The 20,227-nt window shown below is 40.2% G+C and overlaps 1 protein-coding gene across 1 annotated transcript in view; it reads right to left on the reverse strand.

The window, feature by feature from the left end:
- The window catches only part of TMC1 (transmembrane channel like 1), a 72,036-nt gene extending 55,889 nt beyond the window's left edge, over positions 1 to 16,147 (reverse strand). Inside the window, exons 1-3 of the mRNA XM_071448651.1 lie at positions 15,994 to 16,147; positions 12,736 to 12,866; positions 10,807 to 10,951 (exon numbers count right to left, since the gene is read on the reverse strand). Coding sequence (XP_071304752.1) covers positions 10,807 to 10,951; positions 12,736 to 12,866; positions 15,994 to 16,147 — 430 coding nt within the window. The remainder of the gene's footprint in view (positions 1 to 10,806; positions 10,952 to 12,735; positions 12,867 to 15,993) is intronic.
- Between the last annotated feature and the right edge of the window lie 4,080 nt (positions 16,148 to 20,227).

Genomic DNA, 20,227 nt, shown 5'->3' on the forward strand with positions numbered 1-20,227 from the left:
CACCCCCTTCAGGGATATGTGCAAAAGTTTCCAGGCCTCTGTAACTCACTTCATCTCTATGTTCTCCTATCTGTGCCCTACAAAGGTCTAACCTTGGGGTGCTTCTCCTTATCCAAGGCTAGCGAGCTGACCAGCTGACCAGCTGGCAGGGCACATTGGTTACTGTAATAAAACAAGACAGCATTTGCACTTGGTCTTCATCACACAATGGGGCAGTGGGTGGGCAATTTTCCATTTTCATTGCAGGCTTTACTGCAAGAATTAGGATCAGAATATTAAGTGTTCAGTGCACCCTGAGGAAAAAAGACTGAGACTGCAGTAAACTGTACCAATCTGGCCTTTTCCAGTTCTGAAATGGGATTTATTTAGCTCATTGTCATTCACTTACAATGCTGTTAAAATGGGAAGAACACATATGTATATGGAGAAAAGTGTTTATATTCAAGTTAAAAATGGAGGGTTCTTAGTAGGTATGAAGTCAATCGTATTTTTTATTATTCATGAGAAGAAAGGTATTTTAAGGTTGATAACTAGAGCTGACCAGTTCACCACATATTCTTTTTACTATATTTAGAGGGTAATAGGCACTTTCCAACTGCTCCCTTTTGAAAATCCACTATGAAGATTTTTGACCTAGGTTGTCTTTTCCTGTATGAGATGTGAGAAACAATGAATTCACATTCATGAGCTCATCATAATGAGTTCATGAATATGAGTTCATGAGTTCAATCATAATAATAATACATATCCTACTATCTTAGATTTTACAGCAGACATGCTGTGAAACATGGAGAATCACCATACCAAGAATGGTTTCACTAGAGATAAAGATACCATAAAGAAAAAATGCATTATTTGAAACTGTTGCAAGAATATTCCTCGGGACTATCAGCAGTGATGACATAAAACCTCCTGTAAAGAAACTGCAACTAGATTAGCTCCTGAACTCTGTGCTATATAGCTCCAGCCCCTGGACTTTTTAAGTTAGGAGTGGATTGAGAACTACATTCTGGAAGTGTCTCATGGTTACTTTTAATGGAGGTTCAGCTTTTCATATGTTCTGAAATCATAATGCAGTCCTAAGCTGACTCACATGCTCTCATCTCCAAAGACACACATAACTGTCATTGCTAGGTTTTACTGTAAATTATATGTACAAGATAAATTTCCATGGAAAAACAAGAAGTGTCAAGGAGTGATCATGATTCAGAAATAAAAAACTTCAACTTCTCCAGATAAAAAGTGTACAGTATTGACTTGCCATGGGAATGATATCCTCTATAATTCAAATGAATAATACAATCACTGAATCAATACAAGTCAATTCAGTCATGTTTTTTCAAGTAAAATGCAGATGTTAATGGCAAACTTAGAACCTTGTTAGTCATAAAATTTGTTCATAATAAATTCATAATAAAAATGTGTATGTTCTATGGTCATGCTCATAAGGTTTCTTATGGAGATAAAAATTCTTTTGTAGTCATTAAGTATTTTGCCTATGCTGAATTAAATTCTGTGATTCTCTTGTATTAAAATGAGTTCCATTAGCATATACTGCTGGAAAATTAAATTGATCAATAAAGGGTGTTGTAGAAAAAAAAAAATGAGGTGGAGAAAAATAAGAGGATCTCAGACAATAAAAGGAAAGCAAATAAGATGAAATTTTAAAATGAACTGCTTTTTATATTCTGTAAAAATGCTCAGCAGTCCCTTATGATTTTTTCTATTGAAGCAGAATATATTTTATTAATATTGAGTGTTACAGTTATGGATTAAAAATCTAGGAAGCCCTGTTAAGTAATAACAACTCTGGTACTTAGCAAGACCTAAAGAGTAAGTCCCTTATTTTCTCCCATGCTGAAGACAAGAAACATCATGCATACAGTAGAGATCCTTGCTTTAGGAAGAGTAGCACTGCTAATGAGAACTGAGAACACTTCTCATATTAGACTTGCCTTGCACATCACCAGAACAAGACATTAGGCATTATTATCGTACAAAAAACATTTCTTAGATCCAGAATAGTGTAGTATTAATATAGAAATACTATTAATCTTACTCTGTAGAATGTTTGATGTTTCATACTAGATATAGAAAGCGGTAAGAAAAAGAGGCAATTTTTATGCGCCTTACAGAAGCCACAAAGTAACACTGTTTTCTTAGTATTTCCTACAAACTACATGTAAGTATAAGACAAATAACAGGGCTGTAGTCACAATCTTTTGATTTACTAATCAGTGGAAAAAAACACTATCATGCTACAACTAGTCAACTTCCAAATAAAACACATTTCTGAACAAAAGATAATGAATTGTGACTAACAAGATTTTATATTAAAAAGAAGTAGAAGAAAACAGAGTTTTCACACTATTGAGCTACATGCAGAAAATGAATATGTGCTTAAGTTGCATAATAATATTTGCAATTACCGTTTCCCTCTGCGGACTTGTCCTGTTTAGTCATTGTGGTGTTTCACAGGGCTGCTGCAGGTGCTGGATATACAGGAGAGCATCTGAAGGCTGGGTGGTTCAAGATGAAGCATCCCACAATATCATCCTGCCTGTCATTGAATGGGTGGCGCTGGTGAAGTTTCACTCACTGAAATATAAGAAGATACTAATTTCGTAAGTGATAAATCTTTCATGAGTGTTTAGTTTACTATTTAGGTTTGGCATACTAGGATTAAAAGAGTCAAAGAAGTTGTTTATTTTCTATTCTTATTGCTGAAAAAGCTCTTCTGCAATCTACTTACCTATGACAAACATAGGTTTAAGTGCTTAAGTGCCTTACTTAAGGTTGCACAGTGTCCACATGAGTATGCTCTCATGCTGTATTCAGATCTACAGTTCTGCACATAGAGAAAATTACACAGAATATTCTTCTGTCACAAAACTCAGATTTTACCAAAGACATGCTTAAATTGCATAGCTTTAATAGAATACCCTGGCACTGATTTAAAAAATCTTAGCAAAATGAGGTAGATTCTGACTTATCTGCTGGTTTGCATTTGCACCTCCTTGCAGTTCTGTAGGATTCTTGTTTCTGCCTTTATATCCAGATATTACACACTGAGATTACCAGTTTTATGCAGATTGGCCTTTGATCTATATTAACAGTGGAAGAAACCCAAAATGTACTTTACAAGACAAGTCAGGTTTGGAAATAAAAATCTGAAAGAATATGTTACAAATAAAAACAACACTAAATACAATTCTTGCATTAAGTATTTGTAATTAACTACATAATTCCATCATAACTCTTTAACTGAAATTCTTTCAGTGTGACCCAGCTGAAAAAGAGTGTGATCATCTGCAGAACAGCCTACCTTCTCAGATGCTCCTGAGTGGTGTCTGGATCGTCTTACATACAGGACTGTGAAAGCCATTTTTTTCCTTTGGAGCTGTCATTCAGGTGTCTGAAGGAAGTTTATCTGGAAATTAATCCAGTGAGGCTGACTACCTTACCTTTTCATTTTCTTTTAGCATGGAGCTGCATGGGTTTTTTGTTTTGTTTTGAAACATATTGCTATTTCTCTTAGAGTATTAACATTGTATGTTTGAAATATTCCCCAAGAGATTAAGCCTGCCTTCACAGTTGTAAGAGTCCCTGTCTTATATAACATTTTTTCTGAACTAGTACCTTTCCCTTTTGCTGCATTCTTATATTAGTCATTTCATAATATCCTTGATCTCTGTGGTTTTATTTACTTGGGAAAGACTTCTAATAAAAACCAAGAAATTTAGGAAAACATTAAAATAATCTCTGAATATCCCTAGTTATATTATGTTTCAAGTATTCAGAAAGTAATAATCATGTTCTTAAAATTCAGTTGGTAGACTTCTGTACTTCTTTAATAACAGAAAGAGGAATACCTTGGGAAGACTGAGGAGCATGGATTTGCAAGTACTTGCAAACAGAAGCAGTCAAAAAATTCTAACAAGGTATTTTGCTGTTGCAGTCAAAATGAGACCAGAGCACTGGTCCTATAAATTTTCTTCAGAATTTAAAGGCGAAAATTCACTTACATCTATTAGCCACATTGGAAAATATTTTACTGGATATATGAAAAGGAAAGGGAAAAATATTGAAGGCTGACTTATCAATCTTACCCAAAACAACTGCAAAACACAAAAATCAGAGATGCAAAGGCAATATTTTAAAAGATACATAAATAAAAGAGTTAAATATGCAGTCTGATGTTGTCTGTGGGTGAATATTTTCTATAATGTACATGAATTGTGAACATTTAGTTTTGTTTCTTAAGGTCTCCTGACTCAGTTAGCAACTAGATTTCATTAAATCCTTTTATCACAGCATAGCTTGTTAGTGTATCTAGTCTCATTTGTAGTTTATATTTGTATCTGTACAGTTAAATGTTTCTTTAAGTTCCTTCTTGCTGCCCTCATCAGTATGTCACTGTGGGGCTGCGGTGCAGACTGGATCACTAATCAAAGAAAATAGTCAGTTTCTTAAGTCAGCTTAGTGCAGTGATCCCATCCACAGCACAGTCCACAAACAATTGTATTAGCACAAGAAGAAGTAGTCAAATTTTGACATGATGTGGGAAAGAAAGGGCAGCCAGGGTCAAGAGACAGGAGACAGGAAGAGGCTGCAAAAATTTCAAGAGAGACTTGTCACTGGAGCTAACATAGCAAGGAGATATGTGCTAGATTTCCCTTTACCCTGGGGGTTAAAATACTAATCAGAGATTGAGAACAGTTTTTATTTATACTGGGTTCTCTTTACAGCATACGAGGCTTGAAAGACAAAAAACACAAAACTCAAAAAAACTCCAAACCAAACCAAATAGACAAACTAAAACCCAAACAAACAAAAAACCCATACAAGCTTTAATTTAGCTCTATACAATAGCAATGAAATCAGAACATACAGAATGCTATTGATAAATAAAAATATATTAAAATAGTCTCAGTGCAGACAAGTTTAGAGAACTTGTCTTAGTCCTGGTGGAATTTGTTGAACACTGTGAAAGTGTCCATGTTGGCAAACATGTCACATTTTATTCCCTTTGTTCAAATGTCCATCTCTTTGTCAGAAAACAGTTACTATACATTCTGAATGTATAGTATGCATGCTGAAGCATGCATAGTAGGCAAAAGCTGAGTATGGCAATACACAATTATCCCTACCTCAGCTGAAGACTCGTAATGAAGAAGAAGTGGAATGTACTGGTCTGCATACCCTTCTGCACACTGCTGAAGTGATAGCCATCTGCCAAACAGATACATCCAGCTAGGGAAAAGAGCAATGACACCAAAGAATGATGACTTAACCATGTTTTGTATAAACATTAATGCCTCAGTAAATCTGCAAGCATCAATTTTGCTTGTAAACAGCTTTTAAGTTACAATGCCACAACCTATGCACAAAGAACCTCTGTAATTTCCCTCTTCACACTTCTATAGAGCAGCTGAAAACCCTTTCTACAACCATGAAGTGCACTGAATGTTGTTTTTTACATATTTCAAGGTGAAGTTTTCCTCTGTTTCTAAACTTAATGCAAAACATAGGGCAATCATTTTTTTTCTGTCAGACCTTGCTAAAAGTTACTCTTTTCAGGATGGGATTTTATAATGCCATTTTGTCTAGAGGCATGCAAAACGTATATTCTGCCTGTCCAAGGACATGATAAAATCAGGCAGTTCTGGAAGTAGATACAAAAACAGTCTGAAGGCAAGGCACTATCACCTTGCTGGCAGAAACACCTTTTTCATCCTAATGTCCTACTTAATGTCAATCTTTCCCTGACTCCACATTCAAATGACTCCGATGAGTCTGAACAGCATTAACTGGTAAGTCTGTGCCTACTACCCTCATTATCCCACATCTTTTCACAGCTGAGTGGACGATTTTGCCAATCAGTCTGGGAGCAGCAGGAGACTGCAGCAGGAAGCAGCTGAGGTGGGATGGGGGTCAAAATTTCCCCTAGGGGCACCAGCCTGCAGCAGTGCTAGCAGAGCAGGGAGGTGACACTGGCACTGAGGGGAACCTGGTAAGGGTGAAAGCCACCATGACAAATCAGATTGATTCATTTCATGCCAGAAACTTCCAAAAGCTGACTTGCATTCTTTTCAAATACTAATTCCCAAGTCAACGAGTTCAGCTGCTGAACATTGACTAGGGAATGTCATAAACAGAAACACAAGTAACATTGCTCTGATGCCTCTCTGGTATTGACTGAGAAAGGAGTTACAGCTTAAATCTACTTGTAGAAAGGGCTTTATTTGTATAGAGATCTCTGAGCCCCTTTGGAAAGGAAATCTAACAACCAAGTCAAAAAACTACAGGGAAGGCCAACACACTTTTACAATTACTGCTTCTAAAGCCACTAGTAATTTCTCTGACATTTCTGAAATATTATATTTCAAGTTTTTCTAAAAAACTGGAATTTAAACCAAAAGTACAGCGGGATGTAATCTTCATTAGAGTCTCATGGTAGACAAAAGAACTGGGTTGAAAGAAAAAACATCAAAAGCCTCACGAAGAAGCCATAAAAAAATTCTAATCAATTTATGTGAATAAATATATTTGGGTGGTATGATTTAGAGGGACTTATCCAAATTGGTCTTGGTCAATGAATCTATCCTGCTCTATTAGCAATTAGAACGTCTTATTATCGCCTCAAAACTCACTTTAAAATCCTTTAAAACCCACTTTAAAATCCTAAATATTCACTAAAATTCTCTAATTATTTTTTTAATTAGAAAAGGATATATTTAGAAGAGTTTCTGCAGATCCATATATTCTGTTCTTTGCACCACTTCCAAATTTTTTAGCTGGAAATGTTCAGGAATTTCATGTGAAGATAAGCATATATATATTTCCTCTAATGATAGTACTACTTAGAATTAAATAATTCTACTAAGTATCATATTCTTGTCTTTCTTCTAGCCAAAATTAATGGTTGAATGAATGGTCATTAATAGACCTTTCTTTATTAATATCCAGCAGTACACAATGGCAGCAGAGATTGCCTGTGTGACTGGTCCTAGCACCTGCTGTGCTGACAAATTGGCACACTGCTCGAATAATTGCATTTACTACTTAGTTTTGGCTGCACCTGGTGGAGCAACTCCAGATTTATTTCCATGACTGGAAAAATACTGCCACAGGGATACTGTGTATCCCTGGATACACAGACTGAGGCTTGAAATACATGCTTAAAACCATAAAATCACATTCTCCTAAAAACCAAAGCTATAAAGCTAAGTACTCTTGAAAGAATCACTTGTAATGTAAAAGATCCTTTGAGGAAAAAACCCTCATCATTAAATGAAATAGACACTAAAACCTGTCTTAAATTACTATGATTTGGACAAAATTCAGATCATCAGCTAATATTCTAAAAATCTTACAGAAAATGACACCATTATGACATGCTGCTGAGTTCTCTTCACATAATCTTTGGAATTTACTGGAAAACAAAGGCGACTTTGCAAGACTTTTTTCAGAATACCCTTGTCTCCTTGTCTTAACAAAACACCATTGCATCATCATTTAGCAACTCAAGATCCTTGGGAAAAACGACACCTCATATTCCTGAGCACAAAGATTTCCTTCACTATAGTGACAAAAGGCTTCAATCAACATTTTAAATCTATGGTGTTCCTGGTCCTCCAAGCCCTGGCTCAGCCTTCTAATTATCCCCAAGAGGAGGTGAGACAGCTGAGTGTGAGCCATGGAAAGAACTTTCTTTTCTTCCTAAAGTTTCTTAATGTCTCAGAGGTTTCAGTATCCATTTTCTGTGGGTAACATGCCATGTTGCACAGTCCTGGCCTCTCAGCCAAATTCTGGGAAAAATTTTTACAATTCTGTTAGCTCACACTTGTCTTCATTATGTGATGCAATACTCACTCATTAATTGCAATTTTACACACACACATGTTCATGTCTGCCAAATTATATTAATTGACTTGATGCTCCTCATTTATGCAGAAGTGGAAAAATTATTTTATTATTTCCATCACTTTTTGGCCTTACACACACACATACATACATGCATACAACAGAGAGTCAGATAGAAATTTGAATTACTGGCAAAAAACTCCAGTGGACAGGCACTGGAGCAGCAGGGTAACACCAGATATTGGTGGGGACACCAGTGAGGACCAGCAGGGCTCTATCCTCCGCCCTGTTCCCTTCAAGGTCTTCATTAACAACCTGGATGCGGAACTCAAAGGAATACTTGCAGATGATACTTAATTGGAAGGACTGTCAACTCCTTCAAGGGCAGAAAGACCTTGACAAACAAGAGAGCTGAGCAGTTAACAACCACATGAAGTTTAACAAGGGCAGTGCCCTGGCAGCCAGGAGGGCCAAGCCTGTCCTGGGGTGCATCAGGAACAGCATCACCAGCCAGGCAAGGGAGGGGATTGTCCTGCTCTGCTCTGCTCTGCTCTGCTCTGCTCTGCTCTGCTCTGCTCTGCTCTGCTCTGCTCTGCACTGGGGCAGCCTCACCTCCAGTGCTGGGGGCAGTTTTGGGTGCAACAGTATAAAGCAGACATTGAGCTGTTAGAGAGCATGCAAAGGAGGGCAAGGAGGATGGTGAAGGAGGGGAAGCTATATGAGGAGTGGCTGAGGTGCTTTGTCTCTTCAGTCTGGGGAAGAGGAGGATGAGGGGAGATCTCATAGTGGTCTTCAACAGCCTCACAAGAAGAAGTGAAGAGGCAGGCACTGATCTCTGCACTCTTGTGACCAGTGGGAGGACTCAAGAAAACAGCACAAAGCTGTGTCAGGGGACATTTAGGTTGGATATCAGGAAAAATTTTTCCCCTAGAATGCTGTTGAGCACTGGAACAGGCTCCCCAGGGAAGTGGTCACAGCACCAAACCTGACAGAGTTCAAGGAGTGTTTGGGCAATGCTATCAGGCCCACAGCATGATTCTTAGGATGTCTTGTGCAGGGCCAGGAGTTGGACTAAATTATCTGGATGGGGTTCTTCCAACTCAGATTATTCTGTGATTCTGTCTTTCTATGACCTCTCCTGTGGTTCTGCAGTTTCAGCTATCAACAGATGGCAACGCGTGCCAACCAGCTGCACCTTAATGCAGGAGCTCCCCACACAGCAAAACCAGCATCAAAGGAAAATCACAGTCTCATTACTTAGGAAAGCAGTGGACCATTCAACAGATGTTTTGCTAAAAATAAGCAAAAGAGAGAGCATGAAATTAAACTGCATTAATCTTGCATGGTGTCGGTTATGTCTGTTCTTCCAATGACTTGTTACATATAAATTAATCAACTGTTTGGATGGTAGAGATAAAATACCATTCTTGGTCAATCTGTCAGTGATATAAACAATGCACTCTTTTATTTCACTGTATGGGAATAACTTCAAAGCAACACCCGGCGAGCAGCTAACTGCAGGAGAAAAAGGCTCTGGAAACAGTCGACTTCTCGTATGACACGCAAACCTCACTTTTTGGCTGGTGTTTCTTACAGTAAATGGATGCTAATGTGCACAAATTGTACCACTCAACAAAGCAAAGAATAACTACAGAAGAAAGCAAGGAGATCTATATGCTTTATTCCATCTCTTCTTCCATCCAGGAGGAAAAAGTAGAAGCTTAATTCTATCTCCATGTATTCAAAAGGCACATGAATCAAAAACATAAATGTGGCTGTAAAACGTAAACACCTGCAATTAATTTTGTGAACTCATCACTACAGGAGCAGCATATAGCAACAGAGAAGACAAACATAACTACAGAGACAGGTGGACATGAATAAATAAATATTTTCAAATATACTGACCTTGCCATTCACCTGTCCCCTCTTTTTAAATAAAGTCCAGTTTTCTTCTAATGATAAATCATATAAATTTATTTATATGGCTAAATCCTCCCTTCAAAACTATGGCTATTACTCCCATCCTTACTATCATATTAAGTCTGTAAATATATATAAGGAAAATGCAGGAGAATGTAGGACTAGGTTTTCAGCCAGTCCTAGAAAAAACACATTAGCAAAAGCAAAACATGGTAAGATGAATCCTGTAACTGGGGTTCCTTGCTGGAGGGTTACAGCCTCCTTCAGGAGGCATAGGCAGAAAAGGTAAGGTGAAGGGGTTGTGTTTTATGTACTGGATGGGCTGGAATGTATGGCTCTTGCATCTGGACGTGACACTGTGGAGACCCTTTGTGTAAGAATGAAGGGAAAATAAAATAAAATAAAGAGGATACAGGGAGAGCAAACTTCAGGGTGCAGAAGGAGCTACTTAGTAAGGTCCTCTGAGGATCTGCTTTTGAATTTACTTGGGTCCATGCTGGTTGCTTTTCTGTCAACTCTAATGAGTGACAATTTCATAGGAGCAGGCAATTTCAAAGTGTCAGAAGTCAAGCTAGCAAGGCAGAATACCAGCTTGGCTAAGCAGGGATCTGCTTCCAGAACTTAGGCAGGAAATGAAGGTGCGCTGACATTGAAAACTGGGACAAACAACACGGGGCAGCTACAGCAAGGCTGTTCCCTGTTGTAAGAGAAGCTGTTTCTCCTGCATGCAAAGTTTGATTGGAGTTCAGGCTGCTTCGCACTGTGAAGGACAACAAAAAGGGCTTTACAAGTATTTGAAAAGCTAAAGGAGGATCAGACATAACACTGGTCCATTGCTTGACAAGGCTGGTCATAAATAGGGATATGGACAAAGCAAAACTAAAGCCTTTTTCAGCTCTTGTCTTCAACACCAGTAGTGGGCCCTGGTGCCCTCAGAGTCCAGTGTTAGAAGACCATGACTGGGGGCAAGATACACTCTCTGTCAACTCCAAACTTGTTCCAGACTTGCTTCCTCACCTGGATACACGAAAACCACTCCAAGGGGGCTCGTTCCAGGGTACTGAGAGAGCTGGCTGATAGTATCCCTTGACTTCTCTCCATTATTTTCAACATCTTGGGAGTCTGGAGATGTCCCAGTGGACTGGAAACTAGCAAATGTTGCCTGAGTTTTCAAGAAGGGAAAGAAGGAAGGCTGATAATTACAGATCTGTCAGTCTCATAGTGCCTGCTGAAATTATGGAGAAGGTTGTTACTCTTTGAACTACTGAAAAACACTTGAGAGGCAACAAAATCATTGGTCACAGCCAGCACAAGTTAACAAAGGGAATGTGCTGCTGAACTACATTAATTTCCTTTTATGACAAAGTCATGCTAGTAGTTGACTAAGGGAAGCCAAAAAAAGTGTGTGGTTTTTAATTTTAGCAAAGACTTTAGTAATGTCTCTCATTGTGTCTCTCAGTATTGTTACTGATAAACTGGCCAGCAAGTTGGACTTAATGATACTTTGGGTGACCAATTGTCTGATGGGTTGGGCTCAAAGGATTTTATTAATTGGGGTTAGAACAGGCTGGCATTTAGGGGCAGTGCTCTTTAATGTTTTTTATAAATTATCTGGACACAGGAATCAAATGTAAATTCACTTAATAATTTTGCCTTCCATACTAAACTGGGAGTAACTGTGAACTCCTTTGAGGGTAGAGAGGTTTAGAGAGAGATCTGGATGGACTAGAGAACTGAACAATCATGAACATATGAAAATGAAAAAAAGAGAAAGTGCTGGATTCTGCATCTAGGATGTAAAAATCCTGGGGGTATGTACAAACTGGGGGATAAGAGGCAGGGAAGCCACCCAACAAAAGAGACTTAGGGATTTGGATTGGTGGCAAATTGGACATGAGTCAGAAGTGTCCCATGGCAGCCAAAAGAGCCAACCATTCCCAGGAGTGCATTAAGCACAGAATCACTGGCTGGTCAAGGGATGTGATTGTCCCACTCTACACTGCACTGGGGTGGCCTCACCTTGAATCCTGTGTCAGTTCTGGAGGGTGACCAAGCTGAGGATGAAAGGACTCAAGGGCACGATTTAGGAGGAGCATTGAGGTCATTTGTCTTGTGAATCTTGGAGAAATGAATGCTTGGGGAGACCCCACTGAAGTGTAGCAATGGAGGGGTAACTGCTGACTTCCTCTCTCTGGGAATCAGAGCTACTTTAGAGGAATGAAGCTGCTTAAGAGGAAGTTCGGATTGGTGTTTCAGAAAAGATTCTTCCCTGAAAGCATTGCCAGTCACTGAAACATCTCTCCTGGGAAGAGGTCACAGCACGAAGTCTATCAGAGGTCAAGCAGATAGATTATGGATAATGCTCTAGTTGTATGGTTAGGCCTGAGAGGAGCAGGGAGATGCACTCAATGATACTTATGGCTATCTTCTGATCTGAAATATTCCACATTTCTGTGATTCTGTGATTAACAGTTTTGCTGTTACTTGCATGTACAGTGTTTGAATGTTTCAGTGGAGGCACATGAGCTTCTCTCCTGAGATACCTTCAAAGGCAGCAGAAATGGTAAGGAGCAGGAAGAACTAGGATGCTGAGGTATGTATAGGGTTGGCCTGAATACCAGCATGAAGACTTTGAAGGTCTAGGAGCTGGGTGAAAATCTCTGAGGGTCTGGGTCCTGGACGCAGAGGGAGAAGTGAGGAATCTTCTTTGGGATGCAACTTACATTATAGTCCTGGATGAAGTAACACACACAAGGCTGGTGCTTTTGTCTAATTATTACAGAGGAAAGGAGCCTGTAGATGGCACTCCAGTACATGTAACACACTTCTTGGGGTTGAAAAGGAATGTAACGCCTGCTGTTTTACTTGCCTAATGATATGGTGATGATCTGCTACTTATCATTCTCAAAGGAGAATATGAATCTCTTGGTGATGTCGCAAACGCACGTGCAGGAAAGAGGCATCTCCCTGGCAGTCAGCATAAGTGTTCCTGGAAGTCTCCACAGTCCCCAGGGTGCTCGTGGATGCTGTGACCTCTACACTGAACCACAGAATTTTCTTCGCTTCAGCTGGACAAGCTACAGAAATCAATTAGTCAAGATGTTCACAGGAACCAGAGTCATCTAGGACTTAACAGAGGAAAGTGTTTCAGAAAAGTGACAAGAGGATATCTGTACTGTGAATGCACAGAACATTCTTGTTTTCTGACAGGATTCAACATTTTGCAGTGTTTCCTTAAGGAGTGTTGTTTACCAACATGAATGAGTTCCAAATTTCAGCTGGCCGTTATTATTTTCTCCTGTGGAGCAGCACAGATTGGGCTGTACTGAAGTAGTTAAACGGGCAGAAGCAATGCACTTCAGATTCAGCCTGCTGTGCCTCTGCCTAGCCAAAGGTGGAGAGCTGGCACTGGAGCATCCCCAGGCCTCACTAAACCTTTCCAATGAGCTCTGATACCTTTAATGAAGAAACTGACGTTAAAATGCTCACATTGAATTTTGTGCTTTGTGAAGTGAATCAATAAAAAATTGTGGAGGCAATGAGGTTTTTTGTCAAGTATAATGTTGCTTCCAGACTCTTTAACACAACATATTATGTCTTATCCTTTTCGGGTTTCTTTCATCTTAATAATGAGGTCCTGCTGAAGGCTTATATCCTCTTTAAACTTTTTTTCTTGTTCTAATTGTAAAGAATATTTTTCATTGCCTTCATTCAAACAGAAGTTATCAATTTAAGACAAAGAAACAAAGCAGTGGAGTGGAGAACAGTGGTGTTGCTTTAAACTGAAGTTGCCAGAAGAGGGGAACCTCAATCCATCCCATTCCTACCAGTCTCGTGTCAGGACCAGCAACAGATGCTCACAGTCTAGAGAGGGATCGCAGGTCAGCAGGAGAGCTGAGACAGTTCAAAAGAATTCCAACCACTGCAGTTAGTAAGTCAGCTTCATAGGAGTCATATCTAAATGCCCCTGTCCAAATGCACACAACATGGAGAATAAACAAGAGGGATTAGAGATATGCACATGTCTGCAGGACTGTGATCTTACTGGAATCACAGAGATGTAGTGGGATGACTCCTATGATTCATTCCAGTGTTGGAATGGATGGACACAGGCTGTGTAGGAGGGACAGGCAGTGGAGATGAGGAGGGGGTGTCTCTCTTCATGCCAATGACCTGATGGAGTATATGGAGCTCTGTTTGGGGATGGATGAGGGGCCAACTGAGAGCTCATGGGTCAGGACTAAAGGGAGGGCAGGGACAGATGACGTAATGTGGGTCTGCTACAGACTGCCTGACCAGAAAGACCAAGAGGATGAGGCCTATTGCTCTTATTGACAGATAGGAGCAGCCCCACATTCTTCTGAATGTCAAGTCCTGGTCCTCATGGGGGACTCCAATCACCCTGACAGCTGTTGTAAGAACAGCACAGCAGGGCAATCCAGGAGTCTCCCACCACACAGTGATGACAACTGCCTTCTCCAAGTGAGAACAAGCAGAGGTGCCATGCTGAACTTTGTTCTCAACAACAAGGAGGGGCTGACAAGGAAGGTGAAGCTCAAGAGCAGCCTGGGCTAAGTGACCATGAAATGGTGCAGTTCAAGATCCTTGCAGCAGTGAGGATGACGGGAAGCAAGCTCACTGCCCTGGACTTAAGGAGTGATGTATCCTTCCAAAAATTCCAGGAGGTGTGTATATATGAGCAAGAAGCTCCTGGAAAAACTCAAACACAAAAAGGAAACCTACAGAGGATAGAAACAGGGATAGATAACCTGGGGAAAATAAGGATTGGAAAATCTACAGCCATGATAGAATTAAACCTTGGCAGGGACATCAAGACCAACAAGAAAAATTCCTACAAGTACGATGGTGGTAAAAGAAAGAGTAGGGGAAATAGTGGAGTCACTCAAAAAGGAAATTGGAGATTTCCTGGGAAATCCCTGATTAGCTGGGATATGAAGACTGAGGCACTCAACAAAGTTCTGCCTCAATCTTCCCTGTCAAGTACACCAGCCACATCATCTGAGATGCAGAAGGAAAGGGCAGGGGCTGGGAGAATGAAGAGCTGTTGAAAATCAAGTTCAAGGCCATCTAAGGAAGATGAAGGTGCACATATCCATGGTACCCCATGACATGCATCCACAGATCCTGAGGAAACTGGTAGATGAGATGTCTAAGCCACCATTTGTCAGGTTTGAATGGCTAGGCAGGGCATAGCCTGGTGAAGATCCCACTCACTGAAAGAGGGATATAAGGTCCCTTTTTAAAAAGGAAAAAAAGAAGACCCAAGAACCACCACAGACCTCCTAGTCCCACCTTTGTGTCCAGCAAGACCATGAAGCAGATTCTCCTGCATGTTAAAATAGGTAATAATTGACAGTCAACAATATTTCTCTAAGGGCAAATCATTTGTGTTGGGTTGGACTGAGCTGGAGTTCCTTGTCTCATATCAGCCCTCACAGTTCTGTTCCCTGCATTGGTTGGAAGGTGGTTGATAACCCAGCAGTGTTTTGGTGCTGCTGAGCAGGGCTGGCACAGCACTCTCTCTCCAACATTCTCTCCCATCAAGAGGCCGGAGTGAGCAAGATCCTTGGAGGACATGCAATTAAGCCACCTGATCAAAACTTAACCAAAGGGATGGTCCATACCAAATGATATCATCTCAGACATAAGAGCAAAGGAAAGGGGAAGGAAGGCAGGCATTCATTGTTTACAATATTTGCCTGCTGGAGCAACTGTTGCATATGCTGAAGCCCTGCTTCCTGGGAAGCGGCTGAACTTTGCTTGCTGATGGGAAGTAGATAATAAACCTTTTTTCTTTCTCTTCTTTCTTGTGTGTGCACAAACTTTCACTTTGCTTCAGTAAATTGCCTTATCTCAGCCTATGACTCATTTTCTTATTTTCTCTACCCTGTCTAGCTGGGGAGGGGAACAATAGAACAGCTTGGTGGGTGCATGGCATCCAGCCAAGGTCAGCCAACCACAATCCTTTTTGATTCCCCATGTGGGACTTGAGGGATTGGAGACAATGGCAGATTTGATTGCAATGTACTAGATGGAACTTACATTCAGCTAGTGGTATTCAGCTGGAAATGAGCAGGCTCCTGTGCTCGCCATGGGGTTGTATTTCCTGACTGAATATTAGAATCTAGAGCTTGTCAGTGGCCACCTTTTGCTTTTGCTGCTGCTGTAGTGCTCATCACCTACCTGTGTTCTGCCTGGGAACTCCTTGATTATGACCATGGTGAAGCACCGGTGCTGCCTGTGCCAGCGTGGTGCTGCTGCTTTCCGTGCTGGGAGACTGGACAGGATGGAGCTCCAGTGGGAAGAATTGAAGGGACTGTGGTGTCAATGACACCATGATGGAGCAGAGATCACCTGCAGCCCATGGAAGACTAGGATGTAAACTGTGCTACTGGTGGACTCTGGAAGGAACCCCTCATTTTTAGCCAAGCTGAAAATAAGGGGAGGGGTTTGTTGCAGGGTTAAACCAGACAACCTGGTCTAAAAGGAACAGGGGTGGAGAATGTAATGGATAGAGCTTTAAATTATTGTAAGCCATGAGTAGAGTTGCATGTTTCAGGACTTATGATAAGAGAAACTTCCCAAAACAATGGAGGAGAAGCCTTACAAGAAGCAGTTGCAGCACAGCAGTGACCCAACCTGAGGCAGCATTGGTGCTCAGTAAATCCATCCAACACACCACCTCTCTTGTCCTGAGGAACCACCACAACAGATGGACCCCAAAATCATGAATTAATTTAATTCAACAGATATTTGGTGGACACTTTATGTGCATTTTTCAGGGGTGGTCCATAGACTAAGAGAGAAATAGTGTGTATATCTCATAAAAGAATAGGAAGTGGGGTGGTCATTACTGGGGTTGTGGGGGACCTGATGCCAATCTTATGCACTCTAAAGAACATACTCTAGTAAATTGTGCAAATCAATACCTTGAGATATTTTGACAGGACACTACATTTGTACAAGCTAGGTTCTATACACAAGCTGTAGTCAGCATTCCTTACCCAGCAAGTTTCCAGCCTGGTTGTACTGGTGAGTAAGAAAATTTTGCAATTTTTTTGTTTCTTCTTTTATTTCTATTTCTGTATCTTCTATTATCATTTCATGGTGTTTTTCTAGGAATTAACTGAAGAATGCAATAATGTAATTTTTTTTCTGAGATTTTGTGAGCATAAAATGAGCATAAAATGTATCAAGCTTCTCCAGGACTAAAAAGAGTCACTGTTGACCGGAGCCAGCAGACTGCTGTAGAGGTTGTCCAGATGACTAGTGGAGATCCTAGCTCAGGTGAACACTGAAGCACATGCTCATGTGAGGCACTTCAGCAGCCTCATCCATGAAAAAAATTGGCCATCAGATGTTTAAATGACTAATCATGTTTCTCCTTACCAAATGGCATAAGCATGAGGTGTTTGTTTCCCAGTAAAGCCAGAAGCCAAACCCCCATCAAGAATAGACCATGTTAAGGCCAGTGACTAGAGAGCACCCCAACCATTTTCTTCAAACAGTATTCAAATCAGACTCTGGAGGTTTGTGGAAGTCCCCACACACATGACAGGACACTATTACAATTCACCATGTCATTCATCATTATTCTGGTTTTGTACACCTAAATCCCTTGAAATACAGTTTTGAACCTGTACAAGTTATGTAATTCAGCAGCAAGAAAATATCAGATCTTTTGTGGCAATTTTTTTTCTTATTTTAACATGTTACTCAGTTAGGCTTTATGATGAACCTAATAGATATTTCTGCCTAAACTAATTTGCAGCTTAGTCTCTTATAAGAGATTTACTCCTGCTAATTTTCACTTCTTTTTCTTCTCTTATAATTTAGTTTTTAAAAATACTACACACAGCAGATATTTTCAACCAAAAAGATTGACTTTGATGAGATTAAACTAGAATAGATTTTATTATTGTATTTTTTGTACTAATATGCTACTTTTTTGGGGTAAATTTTTAAAGTCAAAATTTCACTGGCAAATTATGCAGATAAGAAAAAATAATACAAAATTCCATTTTTTTATGATAATAGTTAAATACTGTGTGTATATATATAAGTCAAATTTCAGTATTTTAAGGAGCTAACATCATTACTTTATCTTTTTGTATTCTTTCTGTACAGTAGGGAATAGAGATGGTCCTCCATCAGCAGGAGCCTTATCAGCATGTCTCTACTTGTTGGCTTTACATTCATCATTAAAAAATAACTTGCTCATACACACCCACAATTTGCAACCTGGATTCTGTGCCTGTCAGAGTAATTAAATCATTACTGTCAGCAGGTCAATCAAACTACTATGGTGCACAGAGGTTGTACAAGATTGCCAGTGATCAACCCTTGGTTGTTTGTATAAAGAGTTTGCTCAAGAAACTGCTGTCTTCCCAACTGGCAGGAAGCAAAAGAACAAAACCACAAAGAGGAGATATGGTTTGTGCTCTGTCTCTGGTTTCTCATTATTCAAACAGCAAACAATCCAGCACCTAGGTTTTCTTTTGTCAACATAAAAATGCATATAACAAAAAATGTATGCATTTTGTATCATGGCTCTCTTTATATGTGCTGGTTTACTGTCAGTCAACGTAAAGACTGTTAACCATGGTTGAATGTGTTTCAGATTAATTACCAGCTCCTGACATTATGCCAGTTGCATCATTTAACTGCACTGATCACTACTAGATATGACAAGTTCATATATCCTAGTGTTTGTACTGCACCCCATAGTTTAAAAATGGAAGCTGACCTTCCTGTTTTTAACCACACTGATCTGTCATGTGAGAGCTGTGCCACTCTGGTAGAGGGTGCCAAGTGTATCTAAGTTACTCATTGCCTCGTGAGCTAAGAAAACATTGTGCTGGACTGTCCGTGCCCTGACAGAGGCCTCACCTAAATCAATGCTTGGTGAGTTGAGGCTATGGGGACATTCTACAGACAGTTTCCATAGCACAGGCATCTGTCCAGGCAAATTAAGTCCTTTAGACATCTTTGTTTTTCTTCAGGACAGAAGAGAGAGCTCAAATGAAAATATTCATTAGGATGCAGAACAGCCAGTGAGACTCACATGTTTATGTAGAACGGCTCTTAACACCCACTGGAGCTAGTGGGACTTAATTAGAGGAAGTTTCCAAGAACATTCTCATCTGACGGCCCAGACATGGAACCACACTGGATTAGTGGGCTCTCATGAAAACATGAGAGGCACTAACAATTAGTATCACACTCCAGTATAAGTCACAAGTACTAAAACATCTATAGGGAAGGCTTCTTGCAAGACTGAAGTCACCTCTTCTACCTACAGTTTGTAATTTCCTTCTACCTCACAGAATTCCTAAAAGATAATGTACGACTTAGCGCTAAGAGCCCATACAAGAATTCTGAGTTAAAATTCTTCCCCATGACAAAGGAGGAAGTCACCCATCTGAGATGGACAAGCCCCACTGTTCCCAGCAATGTCAATATCCCTGACTATGCATGAACATGTTAGAAACATTTTAGATGAGTGAGCAGAGAGTAGTATTGTTAAAATGCACTGGGAAAAACAATATCCCCTGTCACTTTTGCCATCTTCAAAAATATTCCTAGGACATTTTTCAAAGAGCAAACCACTCTTCTAATGGTTTGCTATTTTAAAATAGTTCTTGTACTTTTGCATAAATATAAATAAGAGCAGTTCTCCTGGACTGGACTGAAGGTTCCTCCTGTGGCTATAAACTCTATGACCACATAAGCACATCCAGCTGTGGAACACAGGCATCTCTGCCTCTTCCCTCTAGTGCCCTCCTCACAGCCTCTCACCTTTTCCAGTTGACAGACCTCCCAAACCTGACACAGTCACTGTGCATTAGCCAATCCTCCAGAGAATTCTTTTCCATTAATTTGTTCATCAACCCATGCATGATTTAGGTGCCCTTTCACACCCTGACCCCTATCAATCTGATGAACCAGCAGTTCTGCTTGTTGATTCCTCCCAACATCCATTTTGGAAGAGACAGCAAACAGATGTCCCTGCCAGGTACATTGCATTTATGATTCAACAGATCCCTGAGGAAAAGCCTTCCCAGCTTTCTCACATATCTCAGCCACGGCCAACCTCTGCTGAGCCTGCCACTCACCATGCCATGCATGCCACACACAGGCCAGCTGGAGGTTTACCATTGAGGAACTCGGGCTACGTTTTCCTTGGGTAGTAACAGTGAGACCCTGTGGAGACAAAGTAGGATAACTCACCACAAGTTACAGTGAGAGAGACCTGCTGAAAGGTGGAGCAGGGGCAGTTTGGACCCTTGGGACATCTCTGTAGAGATAAGTGGGATTCCCAGAAGAAAAGTCACACATTGCCACTTGGAATTAAGAATATGGCTCTTGTTTGTTGCATTTGTTTGTTTATTTGTTCATTCTTGATGCCTTTATGCTT

This window comes from Agelaius tricolor, unplaced genomic scaffold (genome assembly GCF_023055355.1).
Source record: "Agelaius tricolor isolate 1412-34295 unplaced genomic scaffold, bAgeTri1.0.p SCAF_27, whole genome shotgun sequence".
Taxonomy (NCBI): Eukaryota; Metazoa; Chordata; class Aves; order Passeriformes; family Icteridae; genus Agelaius; species Agelaius tricolor.